The sequence below is a fragment of the Callospermophilus lateralis genome, chromosome 5, assembly GCF_048772815.1.
Source record: "Callospermophilus lateralis isolate mCalLat2 chromosome 5, mCalLat2.hap1, whole genome shotgun sequence".
Lineage (NCBI taxonomy): Eukaryota > Metazoa > Chordata > Mammalia > Rodentia > Sciuridae > Callospermophilus > Callospermophilus lateralis.
The window spans coordinates 10,735,711-10,757,710 of NC_135309.1; the positions used below are offsets into that span (position 1 = coordinate 10,735,711).

At 36.4% G+C, this 22,000-nt stretch overlaps 1 protein-coding gene across 1 annotated transcript; it reads right to left on the reverse strand.

Annotated features, from left to right (window-relative positions):
• Nucleotides 1–17,614: 17,614 nt before the first annotated feature.
• LOC143641724 (olfactory receptor 14C36-like) lies at nucleotides 17,615–18,547 on the reverse strand. The gene has a single exon (XM_077109515.1). It carries the CDS (start codon nucleotides 18,545–18,547, stop codon nucleotides 17,615–17,617), a length of 933 nt encoding a protein of 310 aa, XP_076965630.1.
• Between the last annotated feature and the right edge of the window lie 3,453 nt (nucleotides 18,548–22,000).

A 22,000-nucleotide genomic window follows, 5' to 3' on the forward strand; every position in this document is an offset into this window, starting at 1 on the left:
AATGAGAGGGTAATCATAAGAAGTTTGTTGTTAGAAGGAGAAACAAGAGATAGGTAAACCCATGCAAGACTCCCTGTCACCTCAGCAACAGGATAACTGCTACCAACCCTAGTAGAGATAACTCTGGTGTAACCAGGACCACAGGGACCTTGGTGATATCTTACCAGGTCCTTATTGTTGTCCCTTGATAGAAGCAGTGATATTCCAGTTTCATGGTGATGGCACCCTCAAGCCTATATGTACCCTGATGTAGGGCTGTGGAGCCACACTTTGGTAAAAAAGAAACCTAGCATGGGGTGCCTCTCTCTCTCCAGAGCGCTGGAGTGGGTGGAGATCCTGGAACAACACACATACCAAGTTCTAAAAGATAATGGATGCCAATCAAGAATCTTATAGCCAGCAAAATTAAGCTTCATATTTTATGACAAAATAGAAACTTTCCATGATAAACAAAAGATAAAAGAATTTACACCAAGAAAGCCTGCCCTATAGAAAATTCTTGGCAGAATATTCTACAAGGAGGAAATAAAAAACAACAATAAAAATCTGCAAAGGGAAGAACTATAATAAAGGAAACACAAACCAAAGGAGAAACCAAGTCAATTTAAATAAATAAGATTGACCAGAAATACAAATCATGTCTCACTAATAACTCTGAATATTAATGGCCTAAGCTCACCAATAAAAAGTCTTAGACTGGTAGATTAGATTAAAAATAAGACCCAATAATATGTTTCCTTCAAGAGACTCATCTCATAGGAAAAGACATCCACAGACTGAAAATGAAAGTTTGAGGTAAAATGTATTATTCACATGGTCTGTATAAACAAGCAGCGATTTCCATCCTTGTCTCAAACAAAATAACTTCAAGCCAAAGTTAATCAAAAGGAATAAAGATGGACATTTCATACTGCTTAAGGGGAACATACATCAAAAATATATAACAATTATAAATATATATGCCCCCCAAAATGGAGCATTTGTGTTTATCAGTCAAACTGTTCTCAAGTTCAAGAGTCAAATAGACCACAACACAATAAATCTGGGAGACTCTAACACATCTCTTTCACCACTGGATAGATCTTTCAAACAAAAGCTGAACAAAGAAACTATAGAATTCAATAATATAATCAATAACTTAGACATAATTGACATATATAGAGTATATTATTCATCAAGGAGCGAATACACTTTCTTCTCAGAAGCACATAGTTCCTTCTTTAAAATAGATTATATATTATGCCACAGAGCAACTCTTAGCAAATACAAAAAAGTAGAGATACTGCCCTGAATTATATCAGATCATAATAGAATAAAATTAGAAATCAATAACAAAATATAAAATAAAAGCTATTTCATCACTTGGAAACTAAATAATATGCAATTGAATTAACAATGGGTTGCAAAAGATATCAAGGAGGAGATTAAAAAATTCTTAGAAGCAAATGAGAACACTGATACAATATATAGAAATCTCTGGGACACTATGAAGGCAGTTCTAAGAGGAAAGTTTATTGCATGGAGTTTATTCCTTCAAATAAGAAAAAGTCAACAAATAAATGACTTAACATTACATCTCAAAGCCCTAGAAAAAGAAGAACACATCATCTCCCCCAAAGCAGTAGAAGATGGTAAATAATTAAAATCAGAGCTGAAATCAATGAAATTTGAACAATTGAAAAAATTGATAAAACCAAAATTGGTTCTTTGAAAAAATAATAAAATTGACAGACCCTTAGCTATGCTGACAAAGAGGAGAGAGAAAACTCAAATCACTAAAATATGTGATGAAAAAGAAAATATCAGGACAGACACTATAGAACTATAGAAGATAATTAGAAATTATTTTGAAAATTTTTACTCCAATAAAATAGAAAATATTGAAGGCATTCACAAATTTCTAGAGGCTTATGCTATGCCCAAACTAAGTCAGGATGATATAGACAATTTAAACAGATCAATTTTAAGCAAGGAAATAGAGGACACCATCAGAAGCCTACCAACCAAGAAAAGCCCAGGACTAGATGGACACACAGCTAAGTTCTACAAGACCTTTACAGAAGAACTAACACCAATACTCCTCAAAGTATTTAATGAAATAGAAAAAAGGGAACACATTCAAACTCATTCTATGACGCTAATATCACCCGGATTCCAAAACCAGACAAAGATATACCAAAGAAAGAAAACTTCAGATAAATGTCACTAATGAATATAGATGCAAAAATTCTCAATAAAATTCTGGCAAGTTGAATACAAAAACTATTAAAAAGATAGTACACCAAGATCAAGTAGGGTTCATCCCAAGGATGCAAGGTTGGTTTGACATATGGAAATCAATAAATGTAATCATCACATCAATAGGCTCAAAGATAAAAACCATGTGATCATCTCAATTGATGCAGAGTAAACATTTAACAACATACAGCACCTCTTCATGTTCAAAACACTAGAAAAACTAGGGATAACAGGAACATATCTCAGCATTGTAAAACCTATCTATGTTAAGCCCTAGGCCAACATCATTCTAAATGGAAAAAAAATTGAAAGCACTTCCTCTAAAAACTGGAACAAGACAGGGATGCCCTCTTTCACCACTTATATCCAACATAGTTCTTGAAAATCTAGCCAGAGCAATTAGACAGACAAAAGAAATGAAGCCATACAGATAGGAAAAGAAGAACTCAAACTAGCACTATTTGCCAATGATATATGATTCTATACCTAGTAGACCCAAAAAATTCCACCAGAAATTTTCTAAAACTAATAAATAAATTCAGTAAAGTAGCAGGATATAAAATCAACACTCATAAATCCAAGACATTCTGTAGATCAATGACAAATCCTCAGAAAGAGAAACTAGGAAAACCACCCCATTTATGATAGCCTCAAAAAATAATAAAATACTTGAGAATCTACTTAATGAAAGAGGTGAAACATCTGTACAGTAAAAACTACAGAACATTAAAGAAAGAATTTGAAGAAGACCTTAGAATATGGAAAACTCTACCTTGTTCTTAGATAGGCAGAATTAATATTGTCAAAATGATCATACTACCAAAAGCAGTATACATATTCAATGCAATCCCAATCAAAATACCAATGACTTTCCTCTCAGAAATAGAAAAGGCAGTCATGAAATTCATTTGGAAAAATAAGAGACCCAGAATAGTCAAAGTAATCCTTAACAAGTGAAGCTGGTGGCATTACTATTCCAGACCTTAAACTGCACAGTGGTTAATGAACTAATAATGCGTGGTGGCATTGTTGACAACTCACCTAGATTGGCTTCTTCATTCTACTGATTTACAGATGAAGAGCTACTAAGCACGTTCTGCCCTTTCTGCATTTTTTGTAGCATACAGAGTAGGCTACCATGAGGTCATTCAAGCCTTGGGCCCCTGTGAAGTTGCAATGTAAGTCTATTTAGATCAGTGCTTGCTCAACAAGTATTACTGAGGATACAAATAGGGCCACAAATATTTCAGATCTTCAGGTTTTGTAAATTAATATAATTTTAAAATAATTGTATTACTATTAGAAGACAAATACAATAATAAAATACATAAAAAGTAAATATATATGACAAGTTCTGAGTATAGTAAGAAAAATTAATTTGAAAAAAATAATTTCAAACCCATAAGTGGCAGGATGAAGAACTATCACATGCAGTACTTGCAAACACTGTGCAGACCTCTCACACACTCCATGCATATTACTATTGAAGCACTAGAAATCATGGCAAATACTACAGTTTTCACAAGACTTCTCCGTGCCTGTTACTTTTGCATAATTAACACTTCACTCCCTGGACTAGCGATAAATGAAGGATGGGATTGCAATTTGCTGAGTGAATAAAAATGAGGCTTCAGATGTATTTGGACTCTACTCTGCCAAGTACTCCCTCCTGAGTGTTTCCTATTCTCCGTTTGTGAACAGAACCCCATCTGTCCTTGGCTTTTCCCATCCAATGTGTGTGCAGCCTTGGTGAATCTGTGCAGTCAGCACAATGACATGTGGGATGTGGGGAGCTCAGTCACCACTGCTTTATGTGAACCTGGTGCCTGGCCAGTGGAAGCAGGGCCCCTGGAGCCCAGAGATCAGCCTGCAGAGACAGCAGGGGGCCTGAGCACACCACCAGGCAGCAGCCCTCCTGAGCCCAGGATAGAGGACCTGGTCACTTGCCAGCATGGACAGTGGATGATACATAGGAACTCTTCTGCTGGGCATCGCCCTAAGTCGTTATGGAGAAACTATTGACACTGAGGAGAGACTGATGGTGCTCACTGTGTGTATTTTCATCTCTGCCCTCCTTCACCTCAGTGTGATTGAGGGGTGTTTATGGCGATCAGTTAACACTTAGGGTGGTGAGCAACTGTCACTCACTCCCCTACTTTTTAATTTTTACTTCAAATTAACCCCTTAATCCATTATACACATTGCCCACATTATCCCTAATATCAGTCACTAGAAAACACTACAGATATTCTGTATATTTGAATGTACATATTTTTGAAATTTTATAAAAATAAAATCACTCAGTGTATGGTCTCTATTCTGACTGAAGTTAGCCTAACATCATTGAGATTCATCCACCTTGTAGCATATACCATTTGTTCATTCCTTAAGGATGAATGACATACCATTATATGCATATGCCAGAAATATTTTAGTCAACACATCTACTTGTGGACATATTTTTTTCATTCTCTATTATACTGTGAATGACTGGTTATCATATGTTTTGCCATATTTCACATCTCTGGTGAACACTTTATACTCTATGTGATTATGTAGTAACTGTGTCAGTTTGGCATTGCTGTGAAATTCTGGTTGTCTAGGAAGGTAAAGAGATAAAAGGTGAGAAGCAAAAATGTAATCAATAGAATTGCATTACATACTGGTGTGCATGGTGTTTTCTTTTATTTGGCCATTGCTTCCCTGCAGAGGAAAGCTCACTCTTGGTTTTCTGATATGTTTACTCATTTCTGATCAGAGTACATCTCCCAGTGCAGGTGTGGAGGTCTGCAGCCCAGGGTCTGGGCCTGACCTGTAGGGCTTGTCCTCAGCTCCCCATCAGGCCTCCCCTGATCTCCTGAGACTCCCATGCAGAGCACTTCCAGGGTTGCCCACCTCCTCTCCTCTGTAACCAACTGTTTGACAGTGTGTTCTTTAATTCTCTCTTTAGCTAATTAATAAGTTACTTTTGTCCTCTTCCATAAATACAATTTCAACATTATTTTGCCATTGTATCAACACTTAACAATTTAAATCATGAATAATAATTCACATTATAATTATTTCTTAACATTTCTATGTTGGAATATGTTCATAATCTTGAGGTGCTTAACACCATGAACATGAAAAATTTTCACTCATGGGAAACCATGTAGAATTCAAAGTTTTCCATTCCAGGATCACAGGACCAGTTTGTGGAGAACTGAGGTGACCTGACACCACATAGACTCTCCTGCTGTTCCCCATTCACCCGGCTACTGCTCCAGGAAGGGGATGGTCCTGTCTCCAGACCACACGCCTTCAGACCTGGACCCATCCCACCTCCCACTGGAGGATGTAATCACAGGGATGGTGGTCAGAATCAGGGAGGTTGGTGTTTATTTCACAATGGGCATGAATTTTCCAGTAGTCCCATTTAGTCTACTTGCTTTCTGTTTCTCCCCAGCCCAGTTCCTCCTGGACACAAACCTGAAGTTCACACCTGAGTGACATCCTTGTTCACAGCATGCTCCTTGTACTTTGAGGCAGAGTCCCTTTTCTACTTGACATGCTGATTTAATTTTCTCCAATACTGTGTATTGGGCTACACAGGAGGCTCAGATAAAAATAATTTTTCTGGGAACTCTATAGAATTTCAAATTTTTTCCACTTTTGTGTACTGTTAGAAATCAGTGTGTTATACTATTTTTTACTAAATCACTATGTAATCAATAATACAATCATTGGTACAAATTCCTTGATTTGAATATTGTATCATTCATGTTTTTCTCCTTTTAGTAGCAAGTGCATGACTTCCTACACAGTGGTTAGTGAACTAATGCCTGGTGCCTATGTTGACTAACTACTCATCTGCACTAGCTTTCTGTATTCTACTGATTTACAGATGAAGAGCTCCCAAACAGGCTCTGTCCCTTCTATATGGCTGTAGCACACACAGTGCATGCTGATGATAGGTCATGCAAGCCCAGGGGCTTGTGCACTTGCAAGGTAAAATCTCTTTAAAGCAGAAATTTGTCAACAGGTGTTTACCAATGATACAAATATGACTACAGGTGTCACAGATGCTGAGGTTTTGGAAAGAAGAAAAGTATTGGTATTTTTATATAATTTGATTAATATGAAAAAATAATACAATGATACAGAGTGTAAGAAAATAAATACATATGACAAGTTCAGAAGATGTTACGTTATGAGATAAATCCATATTAAAAACCTTGTAGGTTTACACCCTTCTATACTGACTTCTGGGCTCTCCAGCAGTCCTTGGTGAAAACCTCTAGACATTTGTGGCAAATGTGAGATGGACAATTGAATATGTGTTTGGGATCTGGAGGCTGATGTAGAACTGCAGACATTTTCTTTGTTTCTAGTTTATTTCTACTAAAACATATACTGTTTTTGTTTCTCCAAAAGAAATTAATTAATTCTCCATGAAGTAGATTGAATTATATTATCCTAATTGTTGTTCTTCTTTACTTATGTGATTTAATTACAACTTGAAAACATTTTTGAATAGAACTTACTGTTTTCATGGATCAGTTTCATAGAAAAGTCCAGATTATGGATGTGATACAATAAATATATGCATCACCATCTAACATTCATAAGCACTCAAAGAATTTCTGCAGAACTACAAAATATGAGTACTTTAGAACCTAGATTCTTTAATCTAAGAAATCGGCTTTAGTTTGTTTACCTTGACCTCAATAATTTTAGAGTGTTCAGAACTACATCTTCCTTTAAAGTGTGAAATGATTATTAAAAATTTCCTAATAAAATCCAAAATATGGGGACATAAATAAAGCAAATGTCAGGTAGCATGAGCATCAGGAACAGAAGTAGGAGGAGAGGTTAGCATGGGTTTAATGCCAGAAGTATAAGAGGGATGGCTCCAAGTGCTTTTCTCCTAAAGTAGGGACAGCGGGGAGCTTTCCCTTTTGATAATTCCCTTGATAGTGCTTAACATGAGTAAAGGTATGGCACACAGATTACATGTAAATATGCAAAGATTTCTTGAGTTGTAAGATATAGGAATTCATTATTTTCTAAATTATATATTTCTATATTATTAATTATGGCTTAGTGCTATTGATCAGCCACAGAGGAATACTGAGGAGTAATTTATTACATCCTGACCTTCTTAATGTACTTGCAAAGACTGCACAACTGTAGTTTTTATATTTCTACCAGTGGACACAAATCCTCATCACATCTGATATACCTTTAGTATAAAGTGTGAAAATTATTGAAAAGGAGAATGGATTTGTGATCAGGAAAAAAAGGTATGGTTGATAAATTAAAAATGTTTCAATGAAAATTGTATACAATATTAGATTTTTTTTCCCACAGCTACTGAAAAATATGTTAGTATGTACTTTGTATAAATGAATTCATTCATCTACCTCCCTGTCACCTGCAATGTATTTGGTACTTGGTCCTTGTTGCCTTAATCTGGATATATTTCTCTGTCATCTCTCAAATCTGTGCAGATAAGTTTGTGCATTTGTGTGTGTGGTATGAAAAGAAGAATTTTAACCCACAAGAGGCAGCATGAAGAAATATCACGTGCGGTACTTGCCAACACTGTGCAGATCTCCACCACACTACAGGTACACTATCAGTGAAGAACAGAAATCATCGAGAAAACTACAGTGTTTACAAGACTTCTCTGTGCCAGTTATTCTTTGCAGAATTAACTTTCTGGTCTAGATGATAATCTGGATGAGATTGCAGATTGCTGAGCAGGATAAAGATGAGGCTCAGATGCCTTTGGAGTATAATGCCAAGAATTCACTCCTGAGTGTATCCTGTTCTCCAGGTGGGAGCAGAACTGAGTCTCTCCTTGGCTTCTCCTATCCACTCTGTCTGCAGTCAGGGTGCATCTAGGTAGTCAGCACATGGTATGTAGGATGTGGGGAGCTAGGTCACCTCTGCTTTAAGTGAATCTGGTGTCTTGTCAGTGGGAACAGGGCCCCAGGGAGCCCAGAGCTCAGCCTGCAGAGACAGCAGGAGGCCTGAGCATACCACCAAGCAGCAGCCCTCCTGAGCCCAGGAGAGAGGATCTGGCCATGTACCAGCATGGACAGTGGATGACACTTAGAAACTCCTCTGTTGGACATCATTCTAAGAGTCATTATTGAGGAATGAGTAACACTGAGGAGAGACTGATGTTTCTCTGTGTGTTTTCATCTCTGCCCTTTTTCACCTCAGTATGAGTTAGGGGTGTTCATGGGGATCAGTTAACATCAAGAGTGGTGGGCAATTCACTCCAAAACCTGAAAGTGGGAAAAATCTAACACTATCTGCCATTTAGCTGCAAATTTTTTTGTCATGGAGATGAAAGGCACATGTCATGAATTTAGCCTTTGTAACAATTTGTTATTATCAATTCAGTGTTATGTACAAAAATATGCAATTGTACAACACCCAAGTACATCTTATTCCCAAGTATTTGTTTCAGTCTTAATGAAACATCTATCGGTTGTCCCAACTTATCTTTACTTACTATCACTTGAAGGCACTAAGTATAATCTCCATGTTTGAATTTATGTCCTGGAGATTTTGTATAAGTAGATCATTCAGTATGTGATCTTTTTTATGACTTCACTAAGCCTGATATTTTCACAATTGTTTCACATTATAATATCTATTAGTATTTTATTCTTTTAGTGGATGAATAAGTTTCCATTATATATTTATATCAGCATTTTTAAAATCCATATATCTACCTATAGCCATTTTGGTCCTTTGTTCTTTTAAATAGTGTGTGATTTGTCAATCACTGTCTGTTGGGTTTTGTTGCCTCCTGGGGTACATTCATATATATGGAGTGTTATTGTTTTCATGTGCCGTTGGATTTGGTTTTTAAGTTTTGCTGAGAATGCTTGTATATGTCTTGATCAAGGATATGGGTCTATAATCCTCTTTTTTGGTGGTTTTTGTTTAGTTTTCTGGATCTTATATTAGGAAAATGATGGTTTTGTGGAATGTGACTTGAGGAGTTGAGGTTCATTTCAGTTCCCTGGAGTGGTTTCAGGAGACGTGGTGTCTCTTCTTTTTGAAGGTTTGGTAAAAGAGTAGTGAAGCCATGAGCTGCTGGAGGTTTCTTTATTAGGAATCTTTTATTACTGATTCAAATTTATTGGTCATATTAATGTCTGAGTCTTTTATTTTCTCATAATTAAGTTCTGGTGTGTTACATCTGTCCCATATTTATTCCTTTTGTATAGATTTTCCAGTATGTTGGTATGTATTTGTTTATATGAGTTGCTAATAGGTCTTATCATTTCTGTAATATTAGTGAAAAGGTCTTCTTTTTATTCTTTTTTGATATGTTATTCATTTGGGTCTTTTTATTGTTAGCATAGCTAAAGATTTGCTAATTTTGTTTTTATTTTTACAAACAAATTTTTGTTTTCTTGATATTTTCTCTTGATATTTAGTGTTAATTGCTTATTTCTGATTTAATGTTTATCATTTCTTTTCCAACTGCTTTTTACACCTGTGGGTGTCTGTCTTCTATTGTCATGGTAGGGTCTGCACTTATTCTTTCTGTTTCTTTGATGCAGGCATTTAGTGCAACACCTTCTCGCTTAGTAGTGAATGCCATAGGTTTTTCATGAATGTCATACGTTTTTCCTTGTATGGTTCTATTTTCATTAATAGTCTTAGTAAAAGCTGTGTTTTCCAGTGGCTTCTAATATCTCTCATTTAAAGTTAGGGTTAGGGTTAGGTGGGTTGACCATGGAATGCATTTTTGCCAATATTTGATGGACAAGTTTGTGCATATGATGTTGGACTAACTCTTGTTCTTGTCAGCAGTATGTGAGTACACTGATTTCTCTCAACTTTAGCTACAAGAGATCCACCAACTGACTTGAAGTTTATGACTAGTCAATGTGCCATTGGATTTGGTATTCTAGGTGTTGCTGAAAATGCTTGTATATGGATCCTTGATCAAGACATATACTCTCTTTTTAAAAATTTGATTTATCCACTTTTAACACAACCCACACTTTCAGTCACACACTTGAGGGGACATTCCTTTCCCCTCACAGTGGTTCACAGGCTCCCCTTACAGTGGGTATGAAGATAAGAAAATCCAGTCTACTGTGTATCATGTCTTCTGGGCTCTGATCTCCTCTACTATCTCTTTTGCTCTTTCCACATCTTTTCTCTGCCTGGCCTAGTGTCCCCAAACAGACCAGGGGAGCTGCAACTCCAGGCTGGGTGGCCTTTTGCCTTCAGTACCTGGTCCAGCTGTGTGCATTGAGATACAGAGGGCTGAGTCCATTTTTTTTCTGTCTTAATTTCACTCATCAATATTTTGTAATTTTAAGTGCACGGATTGTTCATTTCCTGGGTTAAATTTAGTCTAATTAGTTTATATATTTTTAAAAAATTTGTTCTTTTTTAATTATCAATGACAGTAGAGTGTATTTTGACAGACTTATACAAACATGGAATGCATCATATTCTAATGAGAATCCCAGTCTTTTGAAGCATATACATAGGTTGATGCTATTGTAAATATGATGGTTTTTCTTAATTGATTTTTGGTAGTACATTAAAATGAACAGAAAAGCTACTGGTGACAAATTTATCAAAATAAAAATTTCTTCTTTATCTCAACCTCTTCTGTAGTTCATTGCATATAAACCCTCTATAGTTGTTCCTCATTAATATCTGAGAATTGTTCATATTATACATTGTTTTTTTTTTAAAGTTTCCCCTGTGTGTAAGAAGCAGTAGTTAATACCAGTCACTGGGTCCTTCTGTTTTATCACAGGTCATATTCAGAACCAGTTGCTTTGAAGGCTTCAGGGATGCTTGTATTAGCCAGGCACAGTTCCCTACCAGAAGTTCACATCCTGGCACTGTTAGATCCAGCTCAGAACCCTCAATACCAAGGTCACTAGCAGACCCTCCTTTCAGAGGTCTCTTCTGAGCTTTGAGGGGTCATCTCTCCCCTGGTTCCCAGCATTTACCTGATGTGCTACATTTCCAAAGATAGTAAATATTTATCTCTGAATTTATTCATGGAACTCTTTTTACTTATTTTGCCTTTTTTGTTTATTTTTAATTGTACACAAAGATTCACTTTAATATAATTATACACACATGGAACTTAATTTATTCTATTATATCCCTGGATCCCCTCTTTCCCCTCCTCATTCCCCCGATTCCCCTGTTCTATTTTACTAGTCTACCTTATCCTCATCTGTTTATTTATTTATTTTTAAAATTTATGTTTTCATTGTAGTTGCACACAATACCTTTATTGCATTTATTTATTTTTATGTGGTGCTGAGGATCAAACCCAGGGCCTCACACATGCTAGGTGAACACTCTACCACTGAGCCCCAACCCCAGCTTCTGTTTATTTATTTTTATTGGAATTTATAGATGCACATAGAGGTGGAATCCACTGTAGTACATTTACACACACTCATGACCCTTTCCTATCCCTTCTCCCTTTCTCTGGATCTTCTTCTTCTATTCCACATATCTTCCCTATGTCTTTATAATATCTAACCCAATTTGCCTACTTACTTTCCTCTAGATTCTGCATATGAAAGAAATCATTTGACCCTTTACTTTCTGAGTCTGTCTTATTTCATTTAGCATGATGATTTTTTCCTCCATACATTAACCAGAAAATGTCACAATTTAATTATTTCTTTTAAATGAATAAAACTTTACTGTGTACATATATCACATTTTCCTTATTCATTCATCTGTTTACCATCATCTGGACTAGTTTCATAACTGGATATGGTGAATTGTGCTTCCATAAAATTTGATATGGCTGTATCACTGTAGTTACTGATTGTAGTTCTTTTGCATAAATAATGGGATGGGATAGCTGGGTCATAGGATGCTTCTGCTAATATTGTGAAAATGGCTGTACTACCAGAAGCATTAAACAGATTTAATGCTATTCCAATTAAAATCCCAATGACATTCTTCATAGAAGTAGAAAAAGCAATCATAAAATTTATTTGGAAAAAATAAAAGAACCAGAATAGCCAATTCTTAGCAAGAAGAGTGAAGCAGGAGACATCCCAATACCAGACCTTAAACTATACTACAGCGCTATAGTAACAAAAATGACCTGGTCTTGGCACCAAAGGAGACATGTAGACCAATGGTACAGAATAGAAGACACAGAGACAAATGTCAAAAACTTCTGCTTTAACAGAGGAACTACTTGGAGACACCTCACATCCCATTCATAACATTTACTGCTGGCCCCTAAAACCCCATGTCCATTTCACAATGCAAAATTAATTTAGTCCATCTCCAAGTGTTTCATAGTCTTAATAATTCCAGCATTGCCCCAAAGTGGAAATCCAAAATCTTTCCTGAAACTGTAGGTGAACTATTGGCTGTGAACCCCTATAAAACATCAAAAGAAGTTACATACATCCAGTATTCACTAGCAGAGAGTAAATCTTCCAATAACAAAAGGCAGCAATAGGGGCATATAAAGAATGGATTAGGGATGAAAAAATGCAAAACCCTGTTGAACAAATATGTCCCTCAACTCCGCCTATAATTCCTCATGTAGCATCTAAGACCCTTGACTACAAGAAGATATTTCCAAAGTGCTTAGGTATTCCTGCTCTTTGGCTTTGCCATTTGCAGAGCACAGGCAAATGCTCTCTTTTACTTTAGCTATCTCTGTAGCCAGCAGCTTTTCTTGGCCTGCAGTTCATGCTTTTGGTAACCTCTAATTTCTGGAAGTTCCATTCAAACTTTGGCTTCACCTTCAGAGCTTCATCTATCACCTGATCAGGAGCAGCCTGCAGGGCCTCAGACCCTACTACAGTTTGATTGGCATATGAGGCCTTCTTTAGAGATGGTGGTGAAAGGCAGCATGACCCCTTAACTTGAGCACCCTGCATTCCTGCAGAGCCAGCACAGTGCATATAATGCCAAAGTCTGTTGACAGCTTGCGCTACAGTTGGGTACCTGAAATTACTGCTATGATGATTTCTGAATGTCTTTCTTGCTGAGCAGGGAAAACTCACTTTCTGGGCCCCTGTGATAGTGGGGTGGCCCCAAGGCAGTTTGCAATGGAATTTGTCTTCTACATCCTTGAGTGTACAACAGAGGTGGTCTTGCAAATTCGTTACATGTCCTAAGCTTCTTCTGTATTTTGTCAGTTTAAAATAGTTGACATCTCTTAAGGGACTGCAATGACTTTACCACCACACCTTCCTTGGCCCTCATTTTCTCAATGATCACGTTAAAACTCTTTATCAAATATGGATTTTAACTCTACTAAAATAAGCAACTGCTTTCTTACAGTGCTATATGTCTCTGGTATTTATATAAATATTGTAAAGGCTATTTAAAACATGGAAAAATGTAATGGTTATGGCATAATATTGTCAGTCATGAATATTATCTGAAAGCAATCAGTAGATTATGTTACCACAATGTTTTGTTGGTGGCTCTCTTTACAGTAGATATTATCACACAATTTATCTTACTATAAAAATTTGTTTCTTTGTACAAAACTTGCACACAAAGTAAAGTTTTTTCTAAATTCTGAAGAAGTTTCATATCACACCCACACACCTACAGTGTTTTTGTGTAATTTGACACAAGATATGAAATATCATAAAGTTATTATATCAATATTTTCTCTTTTGGTTTCCTTCATCACCAAATCTTTCAATATAAAACATCTTATAACATAAGGAAAACATCCAAAGTCTTCATCAAGATAGATACATGTCATTAGGGATGGTTTTGCAATTTAATTTCATTCTTAATTCATATATTAAGTATAAACTTTACCCACCTAACTTAACTTAAAAATTGTTGATACAAGTCACCCATAGAGATTCAGTAAGCTATAGTTCTGGAGGAAATACATGTAAATGTGGGGTTTGCAGAATTCATCTGGGATACTCTGAAGGTCTTTTTGCTCTAGCAGGAAACATTGGAGCAGTGGGAACCAGAAGCCATAGACACTGTGTGTGGATGGAGCTTGTGTTCTGTTTGGATCCTGTTAAGCAAGTAAAGGCTTCCTGTAGCAGCCAGTGCTGAGGTGTTCACTGGTTCCTATTACAAGCATTCCCCTACCTGCAAACTTTAAGAAATGCCTTTACTAATCAATCAAATATGTTCAGGCTTTTAAATTTACCTAGGTAATAATTACATAGGTTTTTTTTTTTTTTTGCATTTTTTTCCTATTAGTGTACTGGTGAATAAAATTGTTTCTCAAAAGTTAGAATTTGATGTAATTATTTTCATATATATATATATATATATATATATATATATATATATATATATATACATGTTTTTTCTCTTTTTGTTATATAAATATTCCTAGGTAACTTGATATGAGCATATGTCAGCTATAATTAATAGTTTGCAAAGCATATGTCAGTGAGGACACTAGAATGTTTGGAGAGTAATAACTTTTGTGAGATGATGAAAAATTGCCACAAGATTTGGAAGTGGCCCACCCCTGCAATTCCAGTGCACCAGGAGCTAAGGCAGGAGAAGAAGAGTTTCCAAGCCAGCATCAGGAACATAATGGGACAGTAAACAATTTACTAAGACCCTGTTTCTATATTAAACACATAAAAGTATGAAGATGCTCCCCTGAATTCAATTGCTGCTCTGGGAAAAATAAATAATTAAATAAACTGCCCCAAGGTTTTAGGAAACAAGTACAGAGAGAAGTTAAAAGTCTAGTAAAGTGAGAGAAATTTAAGTGTTCATGGAATCAGACACTGAGGCCAGACAATTACATTGTGGGAGGAAAACTGTCCAAAAGATGACCTGCATTTCAGCCTTGGGGTTTGGTTCCTGACACTGGGTCACTCATGAACAGCTAAGAAAGGTGGGGTCTATTTCCCAGCAGTTGGATTTATTATCAGGACTCAGGGGGTGGTAACAATGGTCCTCTGAATACTTCATGGACGAAGAAATTCTTCTTTTTTAATGTTCTAGATGGAGAGAAATATTATTGTGTTTCTCTCTGGATTTTTGGTCACAAATTCTTTAGGATTCGATTTTTGTATTTTTTTCAAATAATTAATTGACAAAAGTATATATCACAGTTCTTGCATATTTGACACTGGCTCTGAGTAAGAATAGATTATGGAGTATAAGTTATCTGTAGTTTAAATTGGTAAAATTTTCCTCTTTCACAGTATTTGATATCGGTAAGAGGACATATTGGATGAATTGGATGAATTTTATATATATATATATATATATATATATATATATATATATATATATATATATCTCCTCAAAGAATTTCAGCAAATATGTTGAATTATACTTTTTATTAAATTATGTATTAATAAAAAATACTTGGGAACCAATCTTACAAAAGAGGTAGAAGACCTCTACAATGAAAACAACAAAAAACAAGAAGGAAATTGATGACCTTAGAAAATGGAAAACCTCCCATGATCTTGGATAGGCAGAATTAATGTTGTCAAAATGACCATATTTCCAAAATCTTTATACAGATTTAATGCAATTTCTATTAAATCCCATTGTTATTCTTTATAGAAATAGAAAAAAGCAATTTTGAAATGCATTTGGAAAAATAAGAGATCCAGAATAGCAAGAGCAATCCTTAGCAAGAAAAGTAAAGCAGGAAGCATCACAATACAGAAATTTATACTATACTACAGAGCTATAGTAACAAAAACAACATGGTTTTGGCACCAAAATACACTTGTAGACCAATGGTTCAGAATACAAGACATAGAGACCAACCCACATAAATATCAATTATCACATACTAAACAATGGTGCCAAAAATAATTCAGAGAAAGGATATCTTTTTAAACAAATAGTACTGTAAAAACTGGAAATCTATATGTGGCAAAATGAAACTAAACCCCCATCTCTCACCCTGCACAAAACTCAACTTAAAGTGGATCAAAGACCTAGGCAGTAGACCCAACACCTTGTGCCTAGTAGAAGAAAAATTAGAACCACATCTTCATTATGTTGGCTTAGGACATGATTTCCTTAAAAAAATTCCCACAACACCAGAAATAAAATCAAAGATCAATAAATGGGATGATATCAACTAAAACATTTCTTCACAACAAAGGAAAAAATCAAGAACATAAAGAGAGAGCCTACAGAATAGGAGAAAGTCTTTACCACGTGTACATGAATGAACACTAATCTCCAGGACAGATATATATATATATATATATATATATATATATATATATATATATATATATATATATATATATATATCTTCAAAAAACTTATTACCAAAGCAACAAATAACACAATCAATAAATAGATTTAGAAACTGGACAGACACTTCACAGATGAGGATATACTATTGATCAACAAATATATGAAAAAAATTTTCAACATCTCTAGTAATTAGAGAAATGCAAATCAAAACTACTCTAATATTTCATCTCACTCCAGTCAGAATGGAAATTATCAACAAAAATCAACAATACCTGTTGGTGAGGATGTGGAGGAAAGGTACACTCATAAATTGCTGGTGGGACCGAAAATTGGTGCAACCACTCTGGAAAGCAGTATGGAGATTTCTTAGAAAACTTTGAATGGAACCACCATATGACCCAGCTATCTCACTTCTTGGTTTGTACCCAAAGAACTTAAAGACAACGTACTATAATGACACAGCTGCATCAATGTTTATAGCAGCTCAAGTCACAAGAGCTAAACTATAGAACCAAACTAGATGCCCTTCAACAGATGAATGGATAACAAAAATGTAGTATGTACACAATTGAATATTACTCAGCCTCAAAAAATAAAATTATGGCATTCTCGGGTAATGGATGGAGTTGGAGAATATCATGCTAAGTGAAGTAAGCCAATCCCCAAATACCAAAGGTTAAATGTTTTCTCTGATATGCAGTTTTGATCCATAAATGGGGGGAACATAGGGAAGTATGGAGGAACTTTAGATTGAGCAAAAGGGAGTGAGGGGAGGAAGGATGTGGGTCGACAAGCCTGGCAAAATGAGGCAGTCGCTATCACCCTACATACATACATGTATGGTTGCACAAACCGTAAAACTCTGTATCATATACCGCCAGAGAAATAAGAAATTATACTCCAATTAGAATAATGAGTTAAAATGCATTCTGCTGTCATGTATAACAAATTAAAACAAATAATTAAAAATAAAAATGTATACAATGACAAAATTACACGTTATGAAGTATCCATGGAAAAATATGGTAAATCACAAAATATACCTTATAAAATAAATCAGCTCCTAATGATGTAATCCCAGTGTAGGCAGGGTTAGATGGAAAGTCCAAATGTGAAGAGCTTTATCTAAGAACCACAAACAGGGAAATGAGGATAATCTTGAAATGCAACTTTATCATTTCCCTGAGAACAACTGTCTTTGCATAACTCTCCTCACAGCTTCCTTTACCTGTTTGTTCCTGAGACTGTAGATGAGAGGATTCAAGAAGGGAGGAACCATGATGTAAAAGGCAGAGAGAACCATGTCCTGGAGAGTGTCAGAGGTTGCTGAGGACCTCAGGTACACAGCTGTGCCAGAACTCAGGAAGACGGACACCACGAGGATGTGAGGGGTGCAGGTGGAGAAGGCCTTCCCTGGGGCTCTGGTGGGAAATTTCAGCACAGCAGAAAATATGTGAATATATGACATGATTATTATAGCAAAGCAGCCACCACCAACAACTATAATAGAGACAAGAATAAGAATCATGTTGCTGGTGGTGTCAGAGCAGGAGAGCCTCAGCAGAGAGGGGACATCACAGAAGAACTGATAGACCACGTTTGACTGGCAGAATGACAGCCGGAATGTGTTCCCAGTGTGCATACCTGCATACAGCACACCACTGATCAGGGTGGCCAGGGTCATGCGGACACAAATCTGGGGGTTCATGATGAAGAGGTACTGAAGGGGCTGGCAGATGGCCAAATAGCGGTCCCAGGCCATGATGGTAAGAAATAGCATCTCCACATATGCACAAAAAAAGACCAGGAAGGTCTGTGTTGCACAGCCAGCCCCTGAAATGGCCCTGTTGCCAGTGAGAGAGTTGACACAGGCACTGGGGACAGTGACTAAAATGTAGCACATGTCCAAGATGGACAGGTTCCTGAGGAAGAAGTACATGGGTGTGTGCAGGTTCTGGTCAGCAGTGGTGACAGTGACGATGAGAAGGTTCCCTAACAGGGTACCCAGGTAGGTCATTGGGAATACTGTGAAATAGAGGAAACTCAGATCCCAGCCATCAGGAGAGCCCACGAGGAGAAATTTAGTTACCATGGTGGAATTGGCCATTTACTAGAAATTCTGGTTGTTTGAGATGATGAAGAGTTAAAAAGAGGAAGTAAAAAACCTCATTAATGCAATTAGTTCACACATTCATGTCCAAATAATTTTCTTATATTTTGTAGTCACTTTCTCTGCATAGAAACATCACTCTTGTTTTTCTGATATGTTTACTCATTTCTGAGCAGAGTGAACCTCCCAGTGCTGGTGTTGAAATCTGCAGCACAGAGTCTGGGCCTGACCTGCACGGGTTGTGCTCAGCTCCCCATAAGGCCTCCCCTGACCTCCAGAGACTCCATGCAGAGCACTTCCAGGGTTGCCCACCTCCTCGCCTGCATGCCCACCTGTGTGACAGTTCATTGTTTAATGATCTGTAGTTTATTTACCTTCATCCTTCTCCATAGACAAAATTCAATATTATTTTGCCATTACGTCCACACCTAATAATTCAACTTATACTGTATATTGTATTTTTTTTTTGTTTTTTTTAAAGATCTATATATATCATGTGGAGTACTGATCACTACGAACATGAAAACATTTTGCTCATGAGAAAACCATCTCAAGATTTCAAATTTTCCCCTTCCAGCATCACAAGTACAGTGTTGTGGAAAACTGAGGTGACCTGAGTGCCCTTGAACTCTGCTGAAGTCCCCCACTCTCCCTGGTGCTCCCCAGGACAAAGGTGGTGCTGTCTCATGGACACACACCCTCAGCCAGACCTGTTTCAGCTCCTGCTGGGGCTCTTTATTCCTCTCCAGGTGATCAGGGTAAGGTCTTAAGAGCCTCTGGATCCCCGTCCAGCTGACATTCTCCTAAACCTCTACTCTGTATATTTATATGTTCTCACTCTGTGTTCAGCACCATGAAGTTGAAATTTCCTTTGTCTAGACAATAATTTATACTTTTTTTGTTGACACTTCCATTATTTTTCTTTCATCTCAATGGCATCATAATTATACAAAAAGTACTGAATATATATGTTAAAAGAATGTTTTTCCCATGGTTGGTTACAACACTTCTACAGCAGCTCAAACCACCCATAGGTGACTCAATCCAGAATCACTCATATTGTCATTTCCTCTGCCCTCTGCAAACCTGGTCCTTCTCAGTACCTTCTAGGTTAACCACACTTACCCTTAGAAAAGTGATCTTCCTATTGAGCCTCCCTGGGTTCCTCTGGAAATGTGTGTCCCCCAGGGTCAGGGGTGGGTAGCCAGACACATGTAGGTTGGTGTTAATTTTACAGTGAGAGTGAAGTTCAAGGAGTCCTACTCTGTCTACCTGAACACTGTCTTGCTTCATCCCCCATTCCTCCCTGACACAAACCTGAGGCTCACTCCCACGTGACCCCCTTGTTTATAGCATACCTTGGAACTTGCTGACAGAAGCCTTTTCTAACTGTGACATAGTTTGATATACTTTTCTCCATTACTGTGTATTGTGCTTTAAAGAAGGCTCAAATGAAACTTTTCCTCTGGAAACTGCTTTACAATCTTAAATTTTCCCCCCTTCTGTATAGTGTTAGAAACAGACATATTGTATTGCCTTGAATTAAATCTGTATGTATTCATCACTCAGATCACTGGTGCAAATTTCTTGATTTGGGACCTTGTATTGTTCATCTTTTTTAGTAGCTTGTGCATGACTCCATTCACAGTGGTAATGAACTAATGCCTGGTGGCTTTGTTGACTGATCACTCCCCTGGACTGGATTTCTTTATGCTACTGACGTACAGATGAAGAGCTCCCAATCAGGTTCTGCCCCTTCTACACTACTATAGCACACACAGTGCAGGATGGTGGGAGGTCATGCAATCGAAGGTGCCCTGTGCACTTGCAAGGTAAGATGTCTTTATAGCAGTAATTGCCCAAGAAGCATAACCAATGACACAACTATGGCTACAGCTATTTTTGATGGTTAAGTTTTGGAAAGAAGAAAAATATTGGTATTTTCAAGTAAATTGATTACCCTAAGAGAAATAATGCAATAATACATTATGTGAAAATATAAATGCATATGACAAATTCAGAAGGTGATGGGTGATGAGACAAATGCATATTAAAAGCTTTGCAGGTTTTCATCCTTTTATACTGACTTCCAGACACTACAGGAGTCCTTTCTCACCACCCCTAGACATTTGTGTCAAATATAAGATAAACAAATATGTGCTCAGGATCTGGAAGTTGGCATAAACTACAGAGACTTTTTTTGTTTCCACTTTTTATACTAAACCATGTACTATTTTTATTTTTCCAATAGAACTTAGTAAATTTTCTAGTAATCAGTTTGAATCATATGAATTTAATTGATGTCCTTCATTGCTTATGTGTTTAACTACTTCTTGAAAAATTCTTCTCTATATTTGACTTACTTTTTTCATGGATTAGTCTCACAGGAAACTTCAGATTATGGATATGACAAAATAAATATGGGACCACAACCTTATTTTCTGGGGTCCGCCAAGTATTCTTGTAGATCTCCAAAATGTGATTAATTTCTTCACCTAGATTTTTTTAAAAATAAGAAATAAGCCTTCAATTTTCTAGTTTGACCTCATAATTTTAGCATGTTTAGAACTACATTGTCCTCTAAGGAATTAAATGCTTATTGAAAATTCCCATAAACACCAAAAGTTGGTGACATAAATAAAACAAAGGTCAGGAAACAAAAAGGTCAAGAATAGAATCATAAAGATAAATTAGCATATTTTTAATGCCAGTAATTTGAAGAAGGGCTTCTGCAAATACTTTTGTCTGTTAGTGGAGAAAGCTGGGAGTTTTCCCTTTTGGTACTTCTCTGACAGTTCTTAACTATCAAATAAGTAGATTGCATTAAAAAATGCAGTGGATTGTTTGTGTTATAAAATACAGGTTTTAATTATTTTCTAAATTACATATTTTTATATTAGCAATTATGGTTTAGTTTTATTGATCAGTTACTGAGTGATGCTGAGGAGCACTTTAGCACTTCTGACCCTCATACTGTGCTTCCAAAGCTGCATGACCCTATAGTTATATTTTTACCACTAAACTCACATCCTCATTAAGTAATATGCTTTCATTCTGAAATGTGAACAATTATTGAAAATGAGAACATATTTGTGATTAGGACAAAAAGGTGAGGTTAATGAATTCAAAATATTTCAATGAAAATTATATACCATATTGGATGTTTTTTATTTCCAACAGCTACTGGAAAATATGAATGTATGTAATTTGCATAAATGAATTCATATCTACCTCCCTGTCATTTGCAATGTATCTGGCATTTTGTCCCTGTGCCTTAATCTGAATATATTTCTTTGTCAGCCATCAAAACTGTGCAGATAATTTTGTGCATTTTCTAAGTGTGTGGTAAATAAAAGCTATTTGAATAGAAGAATTTTAAACCAATAAGCAGTAACATGAAGAACTATCACATGTATTACTTGCAAACACTGTGCAGACGTCCAGTCCACT

Excerpts from the sequence above, each read along its gene's own strand:
- LOC143641724 (XM_077109515.1), bottom strand. The coding sequence starts at position 18,547 with ATGGCCAATTCCACCATGGTAACTAAATTTCTCCTCGTGGGCTCTCCT.